Genomic DNA, 24387 nt, shown 5'->3' on the forward strand with positions numbered 1-24387 from the left:
ACCTAGATCTGTTTTGTCCTTCTGCAATGTTTACAATCTTGATCTCTTTTATAAAATTTAATTAAAAAATTTTTAATTCATTTTATTTTTTGCACAGTTAGCTCTTGGTCAGATTATTAGGAATTATGGCTAAACATCTCCACATTCTTTTCCCTAGAAATTCAATTGCCTAATTCAGAATGAAGTCTAAAATTGGTATTTTTTTCCACATTTCCAGATGGTACTGATATAACTTGCCTACCAGTTGAGAAATGGCATGAATCATCATGCGTAGCACACTTTCTGGTGCATGGAGAACATAGAAAATGCTTGCTGAACTAGATGCTTTCAGGGAAAGTAGACTCGTGTAAAGTTTAAAATGAAAGGACCTTGAAAAGCTTAATAAATCCTGCATTTTGAAGCTTGGAGATTTATTGAGAACTTTAGAAAGCAAAATATGATTCACAGAGAACAAGATACAAGGATTAACTTTAACATTTAAGCTTAGTAAGTACATGACAGTTTAAGTCCCAACTTCACTCTGAACATAGATAGGAAAGATACTAAAACACTAAGACTTAGTTTCCTTATCTTTAATAATGGTAAAATCTGCTGTGCTTTCCTCAAGGAATTTTTAAGCATTAAGTGGCATAATGTACTTGAAAAATACTTTTTGAAATATAGCAAGCAATACAAAATTACTATGTGATTTATTGAACATTTTTCAAACTTATGATTAACAAATGATTGAAGATTTTTCAAGGCAAAAACTCAATTCCTTACTCATGCTTGCAATATCAAGAAAATACAGTTTCCTCCTCTGCTCTGTTTTCTAAGTTGCCATTTTTAACTTCAACCTTGCTTCACCTGCTTTTAATGTTTGAACACAAAATGTTATCAATCCATTATCAGTCAATAATTTTAACACATTGCTCTAACTGGGTGTGTTGTTCTTTCTTTTTTTGGTGCAGAATACAGGTATATCTATTTCAAGATTAATTATAAAAGGACATGGATTATGATGGTAAGCATCGTCAGTATAAGGAACAAGTCAGAGGCTTGCAGGAGCAAAGGGAAAATTTTTCACAAAGTGTGGACCAGAAAATACTAGATTTTTTTTAATACAAATTAAGGCAAGAAAATATTACTTATTTGAGGAGGCAGCAATAGCAGATATGTGGTGGTAGGGATGACCATAGGAATGTACCATAGACCAAATCACCTATCATATAATAAATGGGTACTACAACTTGCAACTGTGTTGGCCACACAGAATTGGTAAGTTGCATTTGCTTCCTCTTTGCTTTTTTTCTGTATGCCACATCTTTTTTCCTGACATTTTTGTTTTACTTTCTGTCTCAGAAATCCCCGGGGACTCATATAAAGAACAGCGCTTCAAGGTTGAGAATACGGGCACATATTTTTGTTGAAAGTTTAATGAAAAGAAAAATTCAATCTGTTTTAACTAGTGAAAAGTCCATAGCAATACTAAATGTGTCCACTTCCTAACACAGGAAGCAAAATCAAATTAAGATTAAAGTTTTCTTACAAGTTAAGGTCTTCAAAGGCAGACTTTGGCATCTGTTTTAATATTAATACATTGAACAATCAATCAGTTGTGTCTCTTTAGATGAAAAATACACAATATGAGTAAATAATAAAAAAGCTAAGCAAAACACATAAAATTCAATAGACCTTTAAAATGGCAAAACAAACCACTTCTTCATAACATAACAAAACATCATCTATAACAAAACCTGAATTAAAGTGAAGAGATTTGTTCAGAGCACACGTCTGTCAGGTTCACATGGTGCTATTTGAATTCATGAAAAGAGGTGAATTTATATTCAGGAGAGATAGATTTTGGTCCTGACTTTGTTACCAGTTAACCCTGGCAATTATATATTCTTTTTATTTATTTTTTTTCATTATAGAATAGAAGGAAGGAAACTGAAGTCACTCAGTCATGTCCAACTCTTTGCGACCCCATGGACTGTAGCCTGCCAGGCTCCTACATCCGTGGGATTTTCCAGGAAAGAATACTGGAGTGGGTTGCCATTTCCTTCTCCAGGAGATCTTCCCGACCCAGGGATCGAACCCGAGTCTCCCACACTGGAAGCAGACTCTTTACCATCTGAGCCACCAGGTTTGTAAATAGTTAATATCATGTAGAGTACATTTTAAAAAGCCTTTTCCTTACCACTAAACCTTTGGCTAGAATAAATAAAAGGCAAATATTTACCAGTGAGAGTACTTTCCACAAGAGATCTTTTGAATGGCAGAATTTTTTTTTTTTTCCTACACCACAGAATTTCAAAACTGCTACACGGACATCAGGGTATCTGTATCTACTTGGTCGTGGAAGAAAGGAACACAGGGAAAATTGCTTGTAGTCTTCTTAGTTCTTTTCTCTTTCTAGGCATAGAATATATCCACTTGAGCTGCATAAGTGCTAGATTAGAGTGGGTTCACTGTGAGCTGGGTTGCATTTTTATTTTAGATATAGTAAAATAAAAAAGAGTGTGAAAAGAAGGATAAAGAACAGAATGGAACACATGATAAGAGAAAGGAAAATGATGCTGTGATATGTCACAGTAAATTCTTAGGGAAGATGAATTGTCAAGACTTTTGATTTTGTTCTTTGGGAGAGAACTCATTGTACAATAGAACATGAGTTTAACATAGGAGTAAACTAGAGTGAAACAATTTTGTCTTGTCTTAATCTGAAATTTATGTTATAGAAATTTATAGTCTGCGATGATACAGTTGCAATGTAAGTATATCTAAAAGCTAATGAAATTTGTACTTTTTCAAGCAATATATACATGAAAATACACCCATTGGTCAAGGGCTTCTTGGTCAGTTACTTCTATTTCTGACTTTGTCATCCATAGATTTCCTCGGATGGAAGGACTATCCAATATGCAGTTTGGCAGAACAAGTTTTCTCCAATAGTCATTACGTCATATAAGAAAAAAGAATATTTTTATGTCAGAGAACTGTTTCTTGTCCACATTCCTATCTTCTTCCATTAGGAAAATAATAATATAACCTTCATATTTCTGATCACTTGTTCGTTTACAAATAATTTTTCATTGAATTACGTGTCCTGGAGTTACAACTAGGGGAGCGTTTGATATTCAGTTCAGTTCAGTTCAGTCACTCACAACTCTTTGCGACCCCATGGACTGCAGCAGGCCAGGCCTCCCTGTCCATCACCAACTGCCAGAGTTTAACCAAACTCATGTCCAATGAGTCAGTGATGCCATCCAAATATCTCATCCTCTGTCATCCCATTCTCCTCCCTCCTTCAATCTTATCCAACATCAGGCTCTTTTCAAATGAGTCAGCTCTTCACATCAGGTGGCCAAAGTACTGGAGTTTCAGTTCCAGCATCAGTCCTTCCAATGAATATTCAGGACTGATTTCCTTTAGGATGGACTGGCTGGATCTCCTTATAGTCCAAGGGACTCTCAAGAGTCTTCTCCAACGCCACAGTTCAAAAGCACCAATTCTTCAGTGCTCAGCTTTCGTTATAGTCCAACACTCACATCCATACATGACTACTGGAAAAACCATATCCTTGACTAGACAGACCTTTGTTGGCAAAGTAATGTCTCTGCTTTTTAATATGCTGTCTAAGTTGGTCATAGCTTTTCTTCCAAGGAGTAAGCATCTTTTAATATCATGGCTGCAATCACAATCAGCAGTGATTTTGGAGCCCAAGAAAATAAAGTATGCCATTGTTTCCACTGTTCTCTATCTATTTGCCTTGAAGTGATGGGACCGGATGCCATGATCTTCGTTTTCAGAATGTTGAGCTTTAAGCCAACTTTTTGACTCTCCTCTCTCACTTTCATCAAGAGGCTCTTTAGTTCTTCATTTTCTGCCATAAGGGTGGTGTCATCTGCATATCTGAGGTTATTGATATTTCTCCTGGCAATCTTGATTCCAGCTTGTGCTTCTTCCAGCCCAGTGTTTCTCGTGATGTACTCTGCATATAAGGTAAATAAGCAGGGTGACAATACACCTTTCCTATTTGGAAAGGTGACATACTCCTTTCCTATTTGGAACCAGTCTGCTGTTCCATGGCCAGTCCTAAATGTTCCTTCTTGACCTGCATACAGATTTCTCAAGAGGCAGGTCAGGTGGTCTGGTATTCCCATCTCCTTCAAATTTCCCAGAGTTTATTGTAATCCACACAGTCAAAGGCTTTGGCATAGTCATAAAACAGAAATAGATGTTTTTCTGGAACTCTCTTGTTTTTCCATGATCCAGCAGATGTTGGCAATTTGATTTCTGGTTCCCTGGCCTTTTCTAAAGCCAGCTTGAACATCTGGAATTTCACAGTTCATGTATTGTTGAAGCCTGGCTTGGAGAATTTTGAGCATCTCTCTACTAGCGTGTGAGATGAGTGCAATTGTGCCATAGTTTGAGCATTCTTTGGCATTGCCTTTCTTTGGGATTGGAATGAAAACTGACCTTTTTCCAGTCGTGTGGCCACTGCTGAGTTTTCCAAATGTGAGGGCATATTGAGTGCAGCACTTTCACAGCATCATCTTTTAAGGATTTGAAATAGCTCAACTGGAATTCCATCACCTCCACTAAGTTTGTTCATAGTGATTATTCCTAAGGCCCACTTTACTTCACTTTCCAGGATGTCTGGCTCTAGGTGAGTGATCACACCATCATGATGATCTGGGCCGTGAAGATCTTTTTTGTACAGTTCCTCTGTATATTCTTGCGACTTCTTAGTATCTTCTACTGCTGTTAGGTTCATACCATTTCTCTCCTTTATTGAGCCCATCTTTGCATGAAATATTCCCTTGGTATCTCATTTTCTTGCAGAGATCGCTAGTCTTTCCCATTCTATTGTGTTCCTCTATTTCTTTGCACTGATCACTGGGGAAGGCTTTCTTATCTTTCCTTGCTATTCTTTGGAACTCTGCATTCAAATGGGTATATCGTTCCTTTTCTCCTTTGCTTTTCACTTCTCTTCTTTTCACAGATATTTGTAAGGCCTCCTCAGAGAACCATTTTGCTTTTTTGCATTTCTTTTCCTTGGGGATGGTCTTGATCCCTGTCTCCTGTACAATTTCATGAGTCTCCGTCCATATTTCATCAGGCACTCTGTCTATCAGATCTAATCCCTTAAATCTCTCTCTCACTTCCTCTGTATAATCGTTAAGAATTTGATTTAGGTCATACCTGAATGGTCTAGTGGTTTTCCCTACTTTCTTCAATTTAAGTCTGAATTTGGCATTAAGGACTTCATGATCTGAGCCACAGTCAGCTCCCAGTTTTGTTTTTGCTGACCGTATAGAGCCTTTCCATTTTTGGCTGCAAAGAATATAATCAATCTGATTTCGGTATTGACCATCTGGTGATCTCCATGTGTCGAGTCTTCTCTTGTGTTGTTGGAAGATGGTGTTTGTGTGACCAGTGTGTTCTCTTGGCAAAACTCTATTAGCCTTTGCCCTGCTTCATTCTCTGCTCCGAGGCCAAATTTGCCTGTTACTCTAGCTGTTTGATATGGACAAATTTATTTATGCATCTAACCAGACTCCTTCTTACAGTTTCAAAGCCTGTGTTTCTGCTGGTGAGTATATTACTGGAAGAAATATCAATAAATTCAGATATGTAGATGACACCACCATTATGGCAGAAGGTAAAGAAAAACTTAAGAGCCTCTTGATGAAAGTGAAAGAGGAGAGTGAAAAAGTTGGCTTAAAGCTCAACATTCAGAAAACTAAGATCATGGCATCTGGTCCCATTACTTCCTAGCAAATAGATGGGGAACCAGTGGAGACAGTGGTAGACTTTATTTTTTTGGGCCCCCAAATCACTGCAGATTGTGACTGCAGCCATGATATTAAAAGACACTTACTCCTTGGAAGAAAAGTTATGACTAACCTAGACAACATATTAAAAAGCAGAGACATTACTTTGCCAACAAAGGTCCGTCTAGTTAAAGCTTTGGTTTTTCCAGTAGTCATGTATGGATGTGAGAGTTGGAGTATAAAGAAAGCTGAGCACTGAAGAATTGATGCTTTTGAACTGTGGTGTTGGAGAAGACTCTTTTAAGTCCCCTGACTGCAAGAAGATCCACCCAGTCCATCCTAAAATAAATCAGTGCTGAATATTCATTAGAAGGACTGATATTGAAGCTGAAACTCCAATGCTTTGGCCACCTGATGCGAAGAGCTGACTCATTTGAAAAGACCCTGATGGTGGGAAAGATTGAAGGCAGGAGAAGGGGACAACAGAGGATGAGGCGGCTGAATGGCAGCACCAACTCAATCGACATGAGTTTGAGTAAACTCTGGGAGTTTGTGATGGTTAGGGAGGCCTGGTGTGTGGCAGAAATGGGGTTGCAACAATTCAGACATGACTGAGCAACTGCACTGACTGACTCTAGAATTTAATATTGACATTAAGACATATTACTTATAGATTGTGAAGAACAAGGTCTAATCTGTTCAAGAATAATATAAAAAGCAATGATCACCTTCTCCATTTCCATTATCAAGATTAAATGCCACTGACTTCTAATTATTTCATGGGTATTACAATGTGAGTACATTTTACATCCACCTAAATGAGGAACAAGAACAAGAATGAAGAAAAGCAGTAACTTAAATTTGACTCTCCTTACACAGCAAAGCAGTAATAACGATTTTTTGAGAGAAGTATTAGCTACCTCTCTTGTCCAAATACTTTCAGTAAATGTGCTATCTTTAAGTGAAATAGGTATGTACTTGGCATGAACAAGTGCATATTTAAATAATGTTATAGAAATTTTGAAAATATATGTCTTTTTCTTGGAAAGTGAAACAAGCTTACTTCTAACAATCTCATCTGCTCAAAAGTCTATGAAGCCACATAATAAATAAAAAGAATAAAAGGATAAATAATAAATAGAAAGAAGTCCCATAAAGTGAATTCTTTGATCAGAATTTGGAATTATATGAAATAATGCGGACTGAGTATTTGATCTTTCTTGTGGACCTTCTAGGAACTTACTCAAGATGTTTGGAATTTTTACTTTACACCAAACCATTAACATGAGGCAGGTGGAAAATATTACATTCCAGAGGTTATTATAAACTGTTAAGTGGAAGGCACAAAAGGTCATATGATTTGGGTTTTAGAGAAGTCTTTATTGATTCTGGACAGCATTCTTGATAATCTTCCAATGGTAATTATCATATAATAGAATATCTAGGTAGACTATTATATAATTTAAAAAAAAAGCAGAGCTTTCTGGTCTGAAAAGAAAATTAAAAACACCTTGAGTTCAAACCCTAATTTTGTCCTGTTCATGATCTTGGATTTATATATTATATAAATTCATGGTTTCCTTGTGTTAAACTGAGGACAACTATATTTATCTCACTTGGTTTCTATAAGGATTAAAGATGGTATTTATACATCCTTAGCATGATGTCCCTTGTACAGTAAGCAATAAATAGTAGCTATTATTAAATCCTATTACTTTAAGAAGATAAGCTGAATAATCAAAAGAGAAACAGTGAAAAGATAGTACAGAAACCAATTATTTAGCTTTATGCAAAAAGATTGTAAGGGAAATGAGAAGCTCACCTCATGTTTTTCTGAGAGGGAAACTACAACTGCAGAGAAATTTACTCAACCAAAAGTCTAATTGTAACACATTATAAACTCTCAAATCATTTATTTCTCTCTTTTTCTCTACTATGACATCAGTCATTCCTGATGACTAACTTAGGGTTGATTAATTTCTTTGTTTATTCTAATTCATGTGTTGCTTCATTCATATACCCATTCAGTCAATCAATATTTTATGAACATAAATGCTCCAAACACTGTGTTAAGGCAAGACAATACAAAAAGAGCTGTTATCATGAATGAGTTTATAGTTTAAAAGAAGAGACAGCAAAGCAAATATTGTAACCTAGTGTGGTTTCATGTTATGACAGAGGTGTACATAGAGTTATATAAAAGTATTGCTTGAAATATTAATAGAACTTTTCCAGTTGGAAAAGGAAACTAAAGGTACTGGAAGATTGTGGGAAAATATAGAGAGAAATGATTGAGAAGCTAGTATTTCCCATAATAAAACAGTTTTCAAAAATATCTAGAGCACTGAATCTCTCTTTAGAGGTGGATGGAGTCAGAATGAGATGGAGAGTTAAGTGGAAATCAGATGAAGATTGTTTTGTATGCTGTGTTAGGAAATATGAACTTTAAATCAACTGAAGAATAATAGTGAGAGTATTTTACCCAGGAGAGCCACATTTTCAGATATGGATCTCAGAAAATTCATACCAGCATCAGTGGAATAAAAACTAGCTGCTGCTGCTAAGTCACTTCAGTCGTGTCCGACTCTGTGTGACCCCAGAGACGGCAGCCCACCAGGCTCCCCCGTCCCTGGGATTCTCTAGGCAAGAACACTGGAGTGGGTTGCCATTTCCTTCTCCAATGCATGAAAGTGAAAAGTGAAAGTGAAGTCGCGCAGTCGTGTCCCACTCTTTGCGACCCCATGGACTGCAGCCTACCAGGCTTCTCCGTCCATGGGATTTGCCAGGCAAGAGTACTGGAGTAGGGTGCCATTGCGGTCTCCCAAAAACTAGCTAGGAGATGATATAGCACTTAATCACAGAAAAGGAAGTATAGGTAGAGAGCAGGGTGGCAGATTAGAATTGACTAGTCCAGATATACCATCTTCCTGGTGTGGGACTTGAAGAAGATTGTGGGCCCTTGGATGATCCCATAGGTTCAAAACTCAAAACAAGGTACCTCTGGTATTCAACATTTTAAACAATATCTGTATTGTTTATTGAAAGGAAAATGTGTGTATGAAAAAAGTAGTGATATTATCTTGACTACTGGAGATGAGTAGCTGGATTATCCAATGTGTCAATTAATTATATCCTGCTTTTTTAACAGATTAACTATACAAAAGAGCTGACAAACAACTCAGTTCCATTAAGATGACAAAGTTGTAGGACTCTGATATGAATACCATTGATTAAATGATACAAATACTAGATAAAAAAGAGTAGTACTCTCAAATTAAAATGACACAGTGGGGCACTGTGGTAATAACCATATTTATCTGGTTTCTGGACATTATTTATCTACTCACTCAATGCATGCTTGAGTGGTGACTGCAAAACTAGTTGCTAGGAGAAATATACAAATAAGTAAGGTATCATTTAATATATGGAATATGTAAAATAAAAATTTTAACATCTCTCTCAAGATGCTAAAATATTTCATGATATAATAATTTCATTTTACAAATTATTTATCTGAATATTTACTTCTAGATTGTAGATTTTCATTCAGAAACATTGGTGCAAAATCTAATGGGAGTCAGAAATTCTCTAAATACTATGTTAAAAATATCCTCATAAAATTAGGGTGAGTTGGAAAAGTAACTGCTGGATCAACATTGTTTAAGATATATGTGAAAACTTTGAACAGAAAGCTGTCACTGTAGGAGGAGGCATAGATTTGAGATTGTTAGATGGGCTGATGAGCATGGTGAAAGAAAGCTTCAGGAAGATAAGATGATAGGTGAACAAGATTTCATTATAATTTCAAGGAAGATGAATTCAGTGAGATGGAACTAAGTCATAAGAGCATGAGAGAGTATGTTGCATTCTGGAAATTAACGTAATTTGTTGAATAGTCACTGTCTCCCTGCATTAGACCTTTATCAAGGGTGGCATGGACAAGCTGAACATGAAAAAGTAGAAAATGGGAAGACATAAATAAAAATAATCACAATAAACCCATTGCAACTTAACATAAATAAAATAATTATATATATTAAAAAAAAAGAAAATAGGAAGACATGATGATTTCTTGGTACTGTATGAAACTCCTTAGCTTGCTATACTTGTCTTCAGGAACACAGCAAACAAAGAAAAAAAAAATGTTCTCTAATAAATAGTACATCTGTTTACACTGCTTCTTCCCAGGCTATAAGCCTTTACATTCATGCTGCTTCTAAGTCGCTTCAGTCGTGTATGACTCTGTGCAACCCAATAGATGGCAGCCACCAGGCTCATCTGTCCACAGGATTCTCTAGGCAAGAATACTGGAGTGGGTTGCCGTTTCCTTCTCCAACACTTTATCTAATAACACTTAAAAAACACTTAAAACCATTCTGACCTATATGGATTTCCAAACTTAAATATTTTAGGAATTATCATGCAGCTCAAAGCAATAGATCATTTTTTAAATATAAAATAAAAAACTCCTCAGTTGGGCTTTGTAAGTTATATTATGTGAAATTTCTGAGAATTTACCTCTGAAAATCAAGGAGTTTGGATAATGTAAATTAATATTTAGTGTAGTCAGCATATGAAAACAAATGAAAAATAATGAATTAATACTCATTTTTATTTTTTTCATCAACAAAAACAGGAGCAAAATAAACTCTACAGGCCTAACTATATTATCTTATCTGCTTTAATAATGTCTATTAACTAATTTTATGGATGCTAAAATATAGTATTAAATATCTATAGTGATACTTCTAAATATTAAAAAGACTATTACTAATAATAATAATTATATTTATGGTTAAAATTTATTAAACACTAAGTACAAATGTTTATGCTCTTCCAGACACTATGGTGACATGTTTATGTAAACTATTCCATGTTATTGTCTTCAATTTATTTATAAGGAAACTGAAGCTTAAAAAATTAAACAATATACTGGTAAATCTTTGAACTCAGATTAGAACCTAAAGGCTACCTTATTCCTAAACCACTATCTTTACTCTCCTGCCTCTAAAAAAAGACTTAACTGTTTCTAATAAGAGAGTTGAGTCTTGGGTTATTCTTCATATTCCTCTCATGAACTAAAAATCACTCAGACCAAAGCACAAATCTGATGGTAGGACAAGCTAGCTGGATTCTTTGACTCAAAGCTGCAAAGAGAATTAGAACTCTTGTCTACATTTTCCCCCAAAGTGTTGTTACACTTTGGAACCAGAGGATATACCGATGGGAAGAACTGCCAATATATCCCCCTGCATATGTTAAGTCATGCTTCAAGGAAAGATGCCTACTAGGGTTCTTTCCCCTGAGAAGCCTTATTTCTCAGTGACTACAAAGAACAATTTCTTTTCCCAAAAGGAGGTATAATGAGACAGAAGATGAGGGTGAGAATTTTTTTTTTTCATTTTGTTCTCATTTTAGTGCCTGAGATATTTTCCCCAATAAATCACACATATAATTCAAATAAGAATTGAATATTCAGCCACAGAAAGGAATGAAATAATGCCATTTGTAGCATCATGAATGCAAATAGAGATTATCATACTAAATGAAGTAAGCCAGAGAAAGACAAAAATGTCATATGATATCACTTATATGTGGAATCTTAAAAAAATGATACAAATCAATTTATTTACAAAAGAGAAATAGACTCACAGAAAACAAATTTATAGTTACCAAAGAGGAAAGTGGGGTGAAGAAGCATAGATTAAGAGTTTAGGATTAACATATACATACTACTATATATAAAATAGATAAGCAACAAGGAACACAGGGAACTACAGTAAATATCTTCTAATAATCCCTAATGGAAAAGAACCTGAAAAAGAACATATATAAAGCTTTGCTGTATACATGACATGTAAATCAACTATACTTCAATAAAAAAAGAGAAAATTAAAAAGAACTAAATGAAAGAGAAGTTACAGAAGAAGGAGTTAACATAAGAGCAAATAACAACTTCTTCAGGAAGACGTCAAGAACTTTCAGGGCCTCTGGCCATAAATGACAAAGGAGAAAGTTAGGTCATGGTATCACAGTTAGGAATAAACAATAGAGGAAGTAAAACCATTGACTATTGCATTTTCTGTATTATCTGACTTATTAAAATGAAATGATAAATTGTTTCTATGTATCAAAATATCTAAATTAATGCAATCTGCATAAAAATAATGAATTATAATCACAATAGTTATAAAAGTCATTTGTACTAGACACTTTATATGCTAATTCATTTAATCTAAAAAGCAGCCTTAAAACATAAGATAAACTATAATTCTCATTTTATATTTGGATAAACTGAGCCTTAAAAAAGGTTAAGCAACGTTTTCAAGGATACACTGTTAATGAATGACAAAACTGGGATTTGAACTCCGACAGTTTGATTACACAGACTTATTGTCCACATTCAGTAGTCATAACAAGTAATGCTATTTTCATTTCTACTCTTTTTTTAAGTGCTGTCAAAGCAATGTTAGCTGGGTTCTCAATAAGGAAAATAACTATTAATAATTACGCTCAGGAAAACAATTCTACATCAATATCAAGTTGGTTAACCAATAGGTGTTAGAGGCCTCTGTGCCCAATACTATGTAGTCACAGCGTAGTCTCACAGAAAGTATGGATGCCTTCAATTCCATAGTCAATTCCAAAGTTGGAAAAACCTAAGAGTCAGGTTTTTCTAAGGATGGGAAGGGCTTCCTGCTGGTCTTAAATCCAAGAAGGAAAACTGATAAGAATGATTCAAATTTAACTCTTTTGGCAGTGGAAATAAACGCTTCCTCAATGTTGCAAAAGAGCGGATAAAAAGTAAAAGGCTTAGATGTGAAAACACGGATGTACCTTTATGCTAACTAAAATAACTGATCACAGAAGGCGACAAATATTGCATGATTCCACCTAAGTGAGGCATCTAAAATAGATTCATAGAAGCAGAGAGCAGGATGGGGACGGGTAGGGGGAGGAAGGCAGAGTAGCTGTTTAATGAGCGCAGTTTCAATCATGCAAGAGGAATAGTTCTAGAGATCTGCTGTACAACCTTGTGCCTATAATTAACAACATTGTATTACATACCTAACATTTTGTTCAGGGGGTAGATCTCACTTTAAGTGCTCTCACCACAATTTTTTTAAATGACTTTTAAAAATTTAGCATAACTTTGATATGATAAATATATCACAAAGAAAAAAAAGTATAGACCAGTATCATTTATTAAGAAAAAAAAAAACATTTGAATCAGTTCTAATGAGGTGGAAACTGAAGCCTATTATACAGAGTGAAGTAAGCCAGAAAGAAAAACACCAATACAGTATCTAACGCATATATATGGAATTTAGAAAGATGATAACGATAACCCTGTATACGAGACAGCAAAAGAGATGCAGATATATAGAACAGTCTTGTGGACTCTGTGGGAGAGGGCAAGAGTGGGATGATATGGGAGAATGGCATTGAAACATGTATATTACCATATGTGAAACATATTGCCAGTCCAGGTTCGATGCATGATACAGGGTGCTTGGGGCTGGTGCACTGGGACGACCCAGAGGGATGGGATGGGGAGGGAGGTGGGAGGGAGGTTCAGGATGGGGAACACATGTACACCCGTGGCGGATTCATGTCAGTGTATGGCAAAACCAATACAATATTGTAAAGTTAAAAAAAAAAGAAAAAAACAAAGGGAAGGTAGAGCTTGAGTAATTGCTAATCAGACATCCATAAACTAAATGTATGAGTCATTATTCCCAGGAGTAACACTGAGTTCAGTTTGGGATGCAAGAAGCAAAAACAATTATACACACTTCCATATTATTTAGCGGTGGTGTCCTTGAGGAACTCACACAACTGACAGCTGTCCTGCTTAACTACACACATGGGATTTCTTCTGTTGTTTTTTAATCAGAATATTGGCATGTGAGACATAAAAAAAAACTAAACTTTTTAGATTCCTTTATTTCAAAAACAAATAAAATACTTACATTATTAACAGAAGAGCATACTGGTTTCGGTCCGTAAAATCTTTGGGAAAGGACAACTGTAAAGGAAGTTCTTTTAAAGAAAGAGCAAAATATTAAAGATGGAGAGTCATTTATATGTAAAACTCTAAGGTGCAGAGAAAGTTGTTCTTGAATGATGAAGCATGCACAAAACTTTACCATAGTCGTCAATATGAAGCATTTTAATTTCTGACTTTACTATCTTCTTTTTCAGGATAGCTTCCTTCAGCATAGAATTGCTTTCCAAAATAAAATATTCTATAAATCAGAAAGGATAGTGCAAATAATTAGATTAAGAATCAGCACAACACAAATAATTATCCAGCATTACCATTTGATAGGCACTAATTGTGAAAGTATTAGTCACTCATTTGTGTTTGACTTTTTGGAAACTCATGGACTACAGCCCACCAAACTCTTCTGTCCATGGAATTCTGTGGGCAAGAATACTGGAATGGGTTGCCATTCCCTTCTTAAGGGGATCATCCCAAATCAGGGATTGAACCCAAGTCTCCTGCATTGGAGGCAGATTTTTACCATCTGAGCCACCAGGGAAGCCCTAGGCACCCATTAACCTCTCATAATTTCTCTCTTGGATTACTGTAATAGTTTCTAACTGGGCCTCCTTATTTTAGTGAAATTGTCTCCAGTTGCCCTATACTTGGAACATGTTTACATTTTCAAAATGTCAATCTGATCATTCTATGGTTCTGCTTAAAAATATATTGAAAATAATACAAAACTATCTAGCATCCAATGACTTAAAGTCACTGTGGCTGAATTTGAATACAAAGTTACTAAGCATGCAAAAATTAGGAAAACATCACCCTTGATGAGTACAGATTTTATGCAATAGAAAGAACCCAGAAATGCCACAGATGCGTATAATGGATAGACAATGGCATTAAAGCATATTTTAATTAAATTCCGTGTGTTCAGTAAGTTAAAAAAAAAACCAAAACTGAGGATAATAGGGAGAAGTATGAAAAAAAAAAAAACAGTTTAAAAAGAAAGAAGTTAAAATTCTAAAACTAAAAAACTGAAAAATTTGAGGCACATAAAAATTATAAAATCTAAGATTTAAAAATACTGGATGGGATTAATAGCATACTAGATACTGCTGAAGAAAAGATTAATTAACTATATTTGACAATATAGTGATAGACAACATAAAAAATAAAACACCCAAAAAAGAAAAAGAGACAAAGAATTGACAAAACATGAAGTGAAAGAAGCATCAGTAAATTGCTGGAATTTTGATTGATATGTTAAATACATTGACTTATTGGGGATATTTTATATATAAAAATGGTGAACTCTTTAATCCATAAATAACTATATGTGTATATACGTATATATTTGAGTCTTTAATTTCTTTTGGAAATGTTTACTTTCATTTTAGGAGACTGACACATTTATTACATGTATTATAGGATAGTTCTTAACTATCCTATATAGTTCTTAACAGTATTTTAAATGGTTATTTTGATCTATTTTTACATTTTGCATTGCCTTATAGTATATAAAATAGGTGATATTTGTATATTAAACTATAATCATGATAAATCCCTTCATTATATCTAAAATTATTATGAGTATATGTGGATTCCATATTTTTTATTTGATTTCTGTTTTGTTTACAAGTATATCTTCTGAAAATAAAGGTAAGTTTTTCACCTATATTTCTTTTTCTTGCCTTATTTCATTAAATCTTCTAATACAATTTACAATGAGGTAGTGATAGCAAACACTCTTTACTTTTACCCAGTCTTGGGAGAAATGCATTGTCTTCAACATCAAGTATTAATATGATATCAGTTTTAGTATTTTTGTAGATAACAATCATTAAGTTAAATCATTTATTTCTTCTTTTTCAGTTATTATTATTACCTTATTATTATTGTTTTCATTATAATTTTTTTCTAAATCCTTTGAGTTGTTGACAGAATAATATAGTAAGTTGCATTGATTAATTATTAAATGTCATTACCCTTTTATAAATTATTAGATTTGTGTTGCTTGTATTTAGTTAAGAAATTTTGCATCAATATTCTGAGAAAAATTTATTTTTTTGTCCTTGTTATATCTATGCTGACTTTGGAACCTGGTCAATGCTGGTTTTACATTTTCTGAGAGTTTGTGTGAGCTTGGTATTAGTACATTAAATATTGCTCAGAATGTACCAGTGAAGATACTGGTACTGGAATTTTCTTTTTAGGAAGAGTGGTAGTGGTGGTTTAGTTGCTCAGTCATGTCCAACTCTTGCAACCCCATGGCCTGTAGCCTGCCAGTCTTCTTCTCTGTCCATGGGATTCTCCAGGTAAGAATATTGGAGTGGGTTGCCATTTCCTTCTCTATGGGAAGAGTACTAACTGTGAATTAAAAATTTTAATAGATAATGGGATATTTATATATTATACATATTCTTTGAGTGGTTAGCAATTTTTCTTTTAAGAAATTTACCCATTTTCTAAGATGTCAAATTTACTACCATTAAAACTACTTATAACATTCCATTACTATCATCTACATCAAACATTTGTAGAAGCTGTTATTAACATCGTCTATTTCATTAGTGAAAATGATGGTGCACTTTCCCTTTTATGGCTTTATCTAAAATATTATCAATTTTACTTATTCTTCTAAGAAATCTTTTAGTTTTTATATGTTTTGTTTACTGTCAATCCATTTTCTATATCATTTATTTCCACTCTGACTGTATAATTTCCTTCCTTCCACTTACTTTCTATTCTTTAGCTCTTCTTTTTCTAGTTTTTTAAGGCAGACTCTTAGATGATTGATTTTAAAGATTTCCCTTTTTTATAAAATAAGAATTTAGAGACAAAAACCTGTTTCTAATCACGATGTTTTTGTTCTTGTTTAGTTGTGTCCAACTCTGTGACTTGCATGGACTCTTGCCTGTTAGGCTCCTCTGTCCATGGTATTTCCCAGGCAAGAAAACTGGAGTGGGTGGCCATTTCCTTATCCAGGGGATTTTAAGTATCCCTAAATTCAGATTAGTTGTGTTTTCATTTTCATTTGGCTCAAATATTTTCCAATTATTTTTCTAATAAGTAAATTCCTCTTTGATCTTTGTGTTATTTAAAGATGCAAGTCTGATGACAAAAGATTCTTGGTTTCTATTCTTCTTGATTCTTTATTTTGGCTTTACTTTTGAAGGATATTTTCAAAGTTTGTTTTTCTAGGTTGGTTTTGTTTTATTTTTGCTTTCCATTGGTATTCAAAAGATTTTTCTCCATTCTTTTTTTCTGATAAGAAGTCTGCAGTCATTCTTGGCTTTCTTACTATGTATATCATGTGTGGATGTCTTTTTAATTTTGTATCCTGCTTGAGGTTTGCTGAGCAATTTCATATTTTTCATCAGATTTGGATTTGGATGTTATTTCATCAAATATATTTTTCCATTCTGAGTTTAAAATATTATAGATATGGATATTAGCCTAAGTTAACTAGGCTCTGTTCATTTCTTTCATCATTTTTCTCTGTCTTGAAGTTTCTATAGATAATGTTTCAAACTCACTAATATTTTCTTCTGCAGTGTTTAATTTGCTTGCAATATTTTTTTCTGTAAAGTTTTAATTTCATATATTTAAACTTAAAATATATTCTATTTATTTTATTACTACATTCATTTTTTATTAATATCATTCAATATTTTTATAATTGCCCATTTATTGTACTCATCAGGGGATTCCATAATTTTCATCATATCTGAATCTGTCTCAATTCACTGGCTTTCTTTTTTCTAGCTAGTTACATTTATTAGCTTCTTTACATAACCAGTAATGTTTTATTGGATTCTAATCATTGTGATATTTATATTGTTGAGTTCTAAACATTGTTCTGTTCTTTTATAAATTGTTGGTCTTTGTTATAGCAGATGTTTAAGCTATTTGGAGGTCAGCTTAATTATTTAAAAGCTTTTAAAAATATTTTATTTAGTGTGAGTTTGAATGACCCTTGTTCTATGACTTGTTAAGCTATACTACAAAAGGCATGACTCTTCTGGGATCTCTTCTAAACATTCCAGTGTTCTGATTAGTTGGAACTTTAATATACCCCAGCATTGTGTGAGTTCTAGCTTTCCCAAGCACAAAGTATCTTCCTATGCATACTCAGCGAGGTATTTTCAGCAACAGATGATCCCCCACAGCTCTATGCAGATTCCTGGTGTTCTTTCTCTGCCTCCAGGGAATCTGTTCCAGTGTTATCTACCCTCCCAACATTCTAAAAGCTTCAACCCTTCAGAGTTTAATTTCTGTCTCCATTGTTTCTGAGGTACTCTTATACACTTATTTCATTCTTCCTCATTACACTGGATTTCAGAAAATAACTCTGGCCGGAAAGCCAGGGCAATTGCCACATTAATCTCATTGGTTTCCTTTCATTCAGGAATCAGGACCCTATCATAACTACTGTCCCACGTTTGAAAGGTGTTATTTCATGTATTTTACACAGCTTTTAAAAAAAAATTATTTTATTTTATTTTATTTTCTGTCTTTTGGCTAAGAGGCCATGTTTACTTCCATGTACTCTGTGGCCAGGTAAGAATATTTATTTTTGATTGTCAATGGCTTATCATTGATACTTTATTGTTAAATACAATTTCCTTAGAATGAAACATAAGGCTTTCATGATCTGGCTCCAGCCTGCCCTGTAGCCTATATCTTTTGTTTTTATCTTAAATGTTTTGTTCCAGCCACATTGAACAATTTTTATCTTGCAAATATAAATATTTCATGTGTCATGATTGTGCATTCACATTCTTTCTTCCAGAAATGCTTTCCACTGATTTCCCCCCCCCTTTTTTTTGAAAGGTGCACACTTCTACCAGAGAAATTATTTTATTCTATTACAAGTATTACATTTTCTGATTCTTGCTTTGGACTGAGAATTCTGCGTGAATTCCAGACACATCAAACCACCTCTCCTGTAAATAAGTATCACTTTCTATAATACGAATTTGGGAAATTAGCTGATTCCAGAGATTTCTTCTATCGACTTAATATAAAAAATTTCTGATTTTTAAATAATAGTATATTTTCAAGGAATCTATCCCAAACACTCAATTATAAAATTTAAAGTGTGAACATTTCAACTTTATATACTTTCGTTAAGGATTCAGAATTTATAATGTTTAAGACCTGTCATAAAAATGCACTTAATAAACCTAATCATAGATAAAAGCATTCATTTTGGATTCAAAAGAAATCATCTGATATTTGTTAACTACATAAGCAGCAGTTTTTACAGACTGTTAAATTTTTCCTTTACACCTTTAACTAGAAGTCATCTTATTGGATAAGGATTTTTAAAGTGGAAAATATGTTTATTGTATTAAAATGATTAGTTGACTAAATGAGTTAGAGGTATTGATATGAGTGTAATATATGAATAATTTATCATGGTTCTTTTTTATTACCAAAAATGAACAGGAAAAATTAAATTACATAAGAGGTAGCTGAAAATTTTACTTCTAAATCAAAGGATATTTATCTGCTCATGGGAAAAAATCAATCCATGGTCACAGAGAAATAAAATTCTATTTAAGGAAAAAATACAGAAGATAATAAAGTCATTTTCAAAAGCAAACAATTTTTTCATGATATTTTCAGAAAACATATTTCATACAAAGTTTTGTGAAACTTTATAAAGAGAAGACACTATTAAGACACGATATAATTGTGGGATTGAGGAAGAAAAGAGGATAAAGTGAGAACAGAAAATTGGGAAGAAGGAAAAGAGGGAAAGATAAGAAAGTAGAAAGGAAGTATAAGGAGGGATGAGAAGAAAGATATACAATATAGAGAAAAGAAGAAAGGAAAGAGACTAAAAGTAAATTAAAGTAAAAGAAATAAAGCATAAATGAATAATTAAGGGGAAAAATGAAAATATAAAAGAGGAAAAGAATCATAGAAATATAAGACAAAGGACTTTTGAAATACTAAGTAAAATGTTGCATATTTATACATTTTCCAAGTCACTGAACATGTTAATGAAGGGTTTCTTTTTCATTTTAAAGGTAATATATGTTCATTGTAGAAAATTAGGAATGTACTCAAGAAAAGAGAACAAAAAAATCACCTGAAAGGCTGCCACATAAATGCAAGACTTTTTACTGTTTGCAAATGTTGTCTTCCAGAATTTTTATATGCATTTTTAAGTACTTTTTTTAAAGTGGCATAAGTATTTGAATTGCACAATCATTTAGAAATATAACTTAAACAGTTTTGAATAATTGACTTTTAAAAACATATTTTTATTTTTAATCCTAGTGGGGAACTAATGGCAACTTTACTAGAACAATTTGATGAAATTTTAATAAAGGACCATTTATAAATATAGGAAAATGGCACAGGGATCATAAGGGATAGTACCACGACCCAGGCTCATGACAGTGGTTTGGTGTGTAGGTCAGAGAGAGCAGTTACTTGGAGATGGTTGCATGAAAGACCCACCGTGACTTTCACCCAACAGTCACAGCAGCCTGGGTAACTCCACAGGGATAATGCTGGAGAAATACAGACTCCAAAGTCACTTTTCTGCCTCTCTTCAGTCACCTGTAGGATTTGCGTTAGCTGAATCCAATTGGCAGTAAATAGCTGCAGAACTTAAGTCATCAAAACAACATCTTTCTTGGGTAGAGACCATGGGAGAGAAAAAACAGTTAAGAGTGGCTCTGAAAAGACTAATGAAAGATATTCAGAACACAAATTAATACGCCATTAAAGTTTATTTACAAATCCCACCTTTCATTATTTGTGGGTTTTTTTTCACTATTATCAGTAGTACATCTGTAATTTTCTCTATTTAGAATTATCTTCTCAGTGTAAACCAATAAAAAAGAAAAATATAGGGTAAATAGATACAAAAGATTTAATGCTTATGGCTATTTTTTTCCAAAAGATTTACTGTAATTTATATTTCTACCAGCAAGTTATAAGAGCCTCATTAGCAATGTAAATTTTTTGATATTATTAATTTGTTAGGAAAAAAATATTTGGTAGTGTTTTACTTTGCATCTTTGGATAACCGGTGAGTTTAAAGGGTTTTCACATTTGTTTTTTATTTTCATTTTTTCAATGTACTTTTGATGCTTTATTGTACTTCTCGTGGTCCCCAAATGAGTTATGACTAATTCATTCATTTAGCAGGGGCTTCCCTGGCGACTCAGATGGTAAAGAATTTGCCTGCAACACAGGAGACCTAGGTTCCATCCCTGGGTTGGGAAGATCCCTTGGAGAAGGGAATGGCTACCCCCTCCAGTATTCTTGCCTGGAGAATGGACAGAGGAGCCTGGTGAGTTACAGTCCATGGGGTTGAAAAGAGTCAGACTTAACTGAGCCTCTAACTTTTCACTTAGTTTAATAAAGATTAACCTGAAGATCCATTAACCCAAAAACTTAATTACAATCAAATTTAAATTTTATATAAATAAATAGTTGTCTTTAGAAAATAAAATTAAGAACCTGATCACTGTTTACAGTCCATTTATTTTCTTGATCTTGAGACTAACAGAATTATAAATGAGAAAATATGAAAGATTTGCCTGAGACAAAAGTGTGTCACAATTTGTAACAAAAGTTATTAGACAACAACATCCACTTTTAACAATAGGATATAATTAATTAAATTCAGGTTGGAAATTTTAAAAAAGTTATCATTTTGGCAGAATATGCAATGTAACACAAATAGTTGTTTATCAAGTAATTCCTATGTTGTAAATATAGCTCATCCTCACAGAAAATTCATTTGCTAGTTTTTTACAAGGAAATAGATTCTATGAGATTATACCCACAAAAGATATGTGACAGACTCACTTTATACACTAATTTTTATATCTGTGAAATTCAATCTTCTTTCCATTTTATCAAATATATTGCCCTTATTATCATTATTGTTGCTCTCAGTGTTAATATTCAACAGATTTAATATGCTTACCATAATCTTTTTAGGATTTACACTGATAAGTAGAAACCAGAAGATGTGCTAAATGATTTCCAAAATCACACAAAACTCCATTCGCTATTTAGAAGTTTTGTCTTTTTCATTGAGGCTGGATGTCTCCATATGGTGATATTTGAAAAGTGTAAACACTCTTCCTCTGTCCTCTAAAAATTGTATTTGTCCTTCAGCATTACATTTTTATATTATCTCTCCTTTAAGTCAAAGCATTTAAGTAAGATTCATACCTAAGAACTGATGCTAAAGCTGAAACTCCAATACTTTGGCCACCTCATGTGAACGAAGAGTTGACTCATTGGAAAAGACTCTGATGCTGGGAAGGATTGGGGGCAGGAGGAGAAGGGGACGACAGAGGATGAGATGGGTGGATGGCATCACTGACTCGATGGACATGAGTTTGAGTGAACTCCAGGAGTTGGTGATGGACAGGGAAGCCTGGTGTGCTGCAGTTCATGGGGTCGCAGAGTTGGACACAACTGAGCGACTGAACTGAACTGAACTGATGTCATGAGAGAGACAAAAACAATATAATAAGCTTTACAGTGATGATCATAAACCCTATTCTGGAGTCAGCATGTCTTATTTGATTCCCACCTGTGCTATCTATTATATTAGAGTGACTCTCTCCAAGTTTTTTAACCTTTTTGGGACTCAATTTCCTCATCTATAAAAGCGGGTGATGCAATTAACAATATCAGGGGTGTTCTGAGGAGTAAATGTGTTAATAAATATAAGCCTCAATTACAATAGATTATGGGATTCCCTATAATCAAGAGCTCAGTTGGTAAAGAATCCACCTGCAACACAGGAGACCCAGGTTCGATTCCTGGGTTAGGAAGATCCGCTGGAGAAGGGGTAGGCTACCCATTCCAGTATTCTTGGGCTTCCCTTGTGGCTCAGCTGGTAAAGAATTCACCTGCAACGTGGGAGACGTGAGTTCGATCCCTGGGTTGGGAAGATCCCCTGGAGAAGGGAAAGGCTACCCACTCCAGTATTCTGGCCTGGAGAATTCCAGGCTATATACCGTATAGTCCATGGGGTTGCAAAGAATCAGACATGACTGAGAGACTAAGTTTCACAATAGATTATAATAGTCTATGATAAATCATTACAGCATGAGGGTATTGATTAAATAAAAATTTTAAATGAAAGAAGGAAAAGAAGGATAGATGAAAATAAGGAAAAAAAGAGTCAGGAAGTAATTTGGCTATTCAGTTTTCAGATCAGCTCAATCGTGTTTGTGCTTATACTCTTTACTGTTAAAGTTCTTAAATACATTGACCACATCTTACTAGCAATGAACACCCAGTCTCTGCCATATGTCCTAATAAAGTCTTCACTCAATAGATAATGGACAATTTAATAAATATATAAAAACATAAATGAATATGTAAAACTAGTCATGGATAACTAAAATAAATAGGATATAAAATATATGAAACAATATATTTTTCATATTTTTTTTCTAAAATAAGTGTGTTGATCTGGAGAAATAGTCTGCATGAGGTTCAAGAAAGAATAAACCAGAGCCCTAATGGGTCAATAGACTGAAACGTACCTAAATGAACTTCATCAATCACTCCTCAGTCAATTTAGATACAGGAGATACTCCATTTCGGGCATACATTGATAAGATCCAACTCCAATTATAAGGCAGCCCGACCTATTTGCTTTATTATTTCTCTTACACACACAATGTCATATTGATGGTACCTATGCCTCTTTCCCCAATCTGAGGGCTCCTTTGAAGAAGGTTCTATAGAGTACAAAACTCAGAATGAATAAGATCATATCAAAGACTGATGCCAACCATGATTCTGCATTGTTGTGTTCATGTACTTACTTGCTGGGTTGTCTGTGCTATGTAGGCTGACCACTGGAACCCCTGGACCTGGATTTTAGAAATATATGTAGAAACATTTTAAAGACATCTAAATAATAACTGTTGGAAGGCTAGATGACAGAATTCTTTTTTTCCACATGTAAGCATTTCATAGTTAAAACATAATGAAATAGAAATCAGATTATTAGATTTCACTCCTTTCTATGCATATTTTATTCAGAAAAGTAAAAACATATGGGGAAATAAACTATTTACAAGATTATTGCTAAGATCCTCCCTTCTCTAAAATGCCATATACATCAGTATTTCTATGGTTTTAGCCAATCTAATGCACCCTACTGTCTTTTTCTCTAGTCTTTAATAGAATAGTCACTGATCTGTCAGTTGATTCCCAAACCTGTGACCTTTTACCCTCTCATCCAAGATTAAATTCTATTTACCACTCAGCCAAGAAAGAAAGAATGCATGCATATTAGAAATATTCTATCCACAAGACAAATTAAATTTCAGAGCTAATCTTATATTAATTTAAAAATATATTAACTGGAATATTATTTCAAATACACTGGACAATTCAGGTGTAACTATAAGATGTTATCTTGAAACTTCACTGCTCTAATGAACTCTATTTGGAGGCTAAATGGTTTTTCTCTGGTGTCATCAAACAAGTACTTCTCTTTTTTGATTAATTAAGGTGTCAAGAGAAAAAAATAATGAAAAAGAGCAAGTATTGGTCTATTCCTCATGGTATCTTAAAACAGGACTGCACAAGATACCAGCTAAAGCTGTAACACTCAATCCATTGCAT

At 33.9% G+C, this 24387-nt stretch overlaps 1 protein-coding gene across 1 annotated transcript in view; it reads right to left on the reverse strand.

The window, feature by feature from the left end:
* The window catches only part of DPP10 (dipeptidyl peptidase like 10), an 800722-nt gene that overhangs the window by 24230 nt on the left and 752105 nt on the right, over nucleotides 1-24387 (reverse strand). Inside the window, exons 17-19 of the mRNA XM_005898074.2 lie at nucleotides 23580-23627; nucleotides 13910-14008; nucleotides 13733-13802 (exon numbers count right to left, since the gene is read on the reverse strand). Coding sequence (XP_005898136.1) covers nucleotides 13733-13802; nucleotides 13910-14008; nucleotides 23580-23627 — 217 coding nt within the window. The remainder of the gene's footprint in view (nucleotides 1-13732; nucleotides 13803-13909; nucleotides 14009-23579; nucleotides 23628-24387) is intronic.

This window comes from Bos mutus, chromosome 2 (genome assembly GCF_027580195.1).
Source record: "Bos mutus isolate GX-2022 chromosome 2, NWIPB_WYAK_1.1, whole genome shotgun sequence".
NCBI classification, from domain to species: domain Eukaryota; kingdom Metazoa; phylum Chordata; class Mammalia; order Artiodactyla; family Bovidae; genus Bos; species Bos mutus.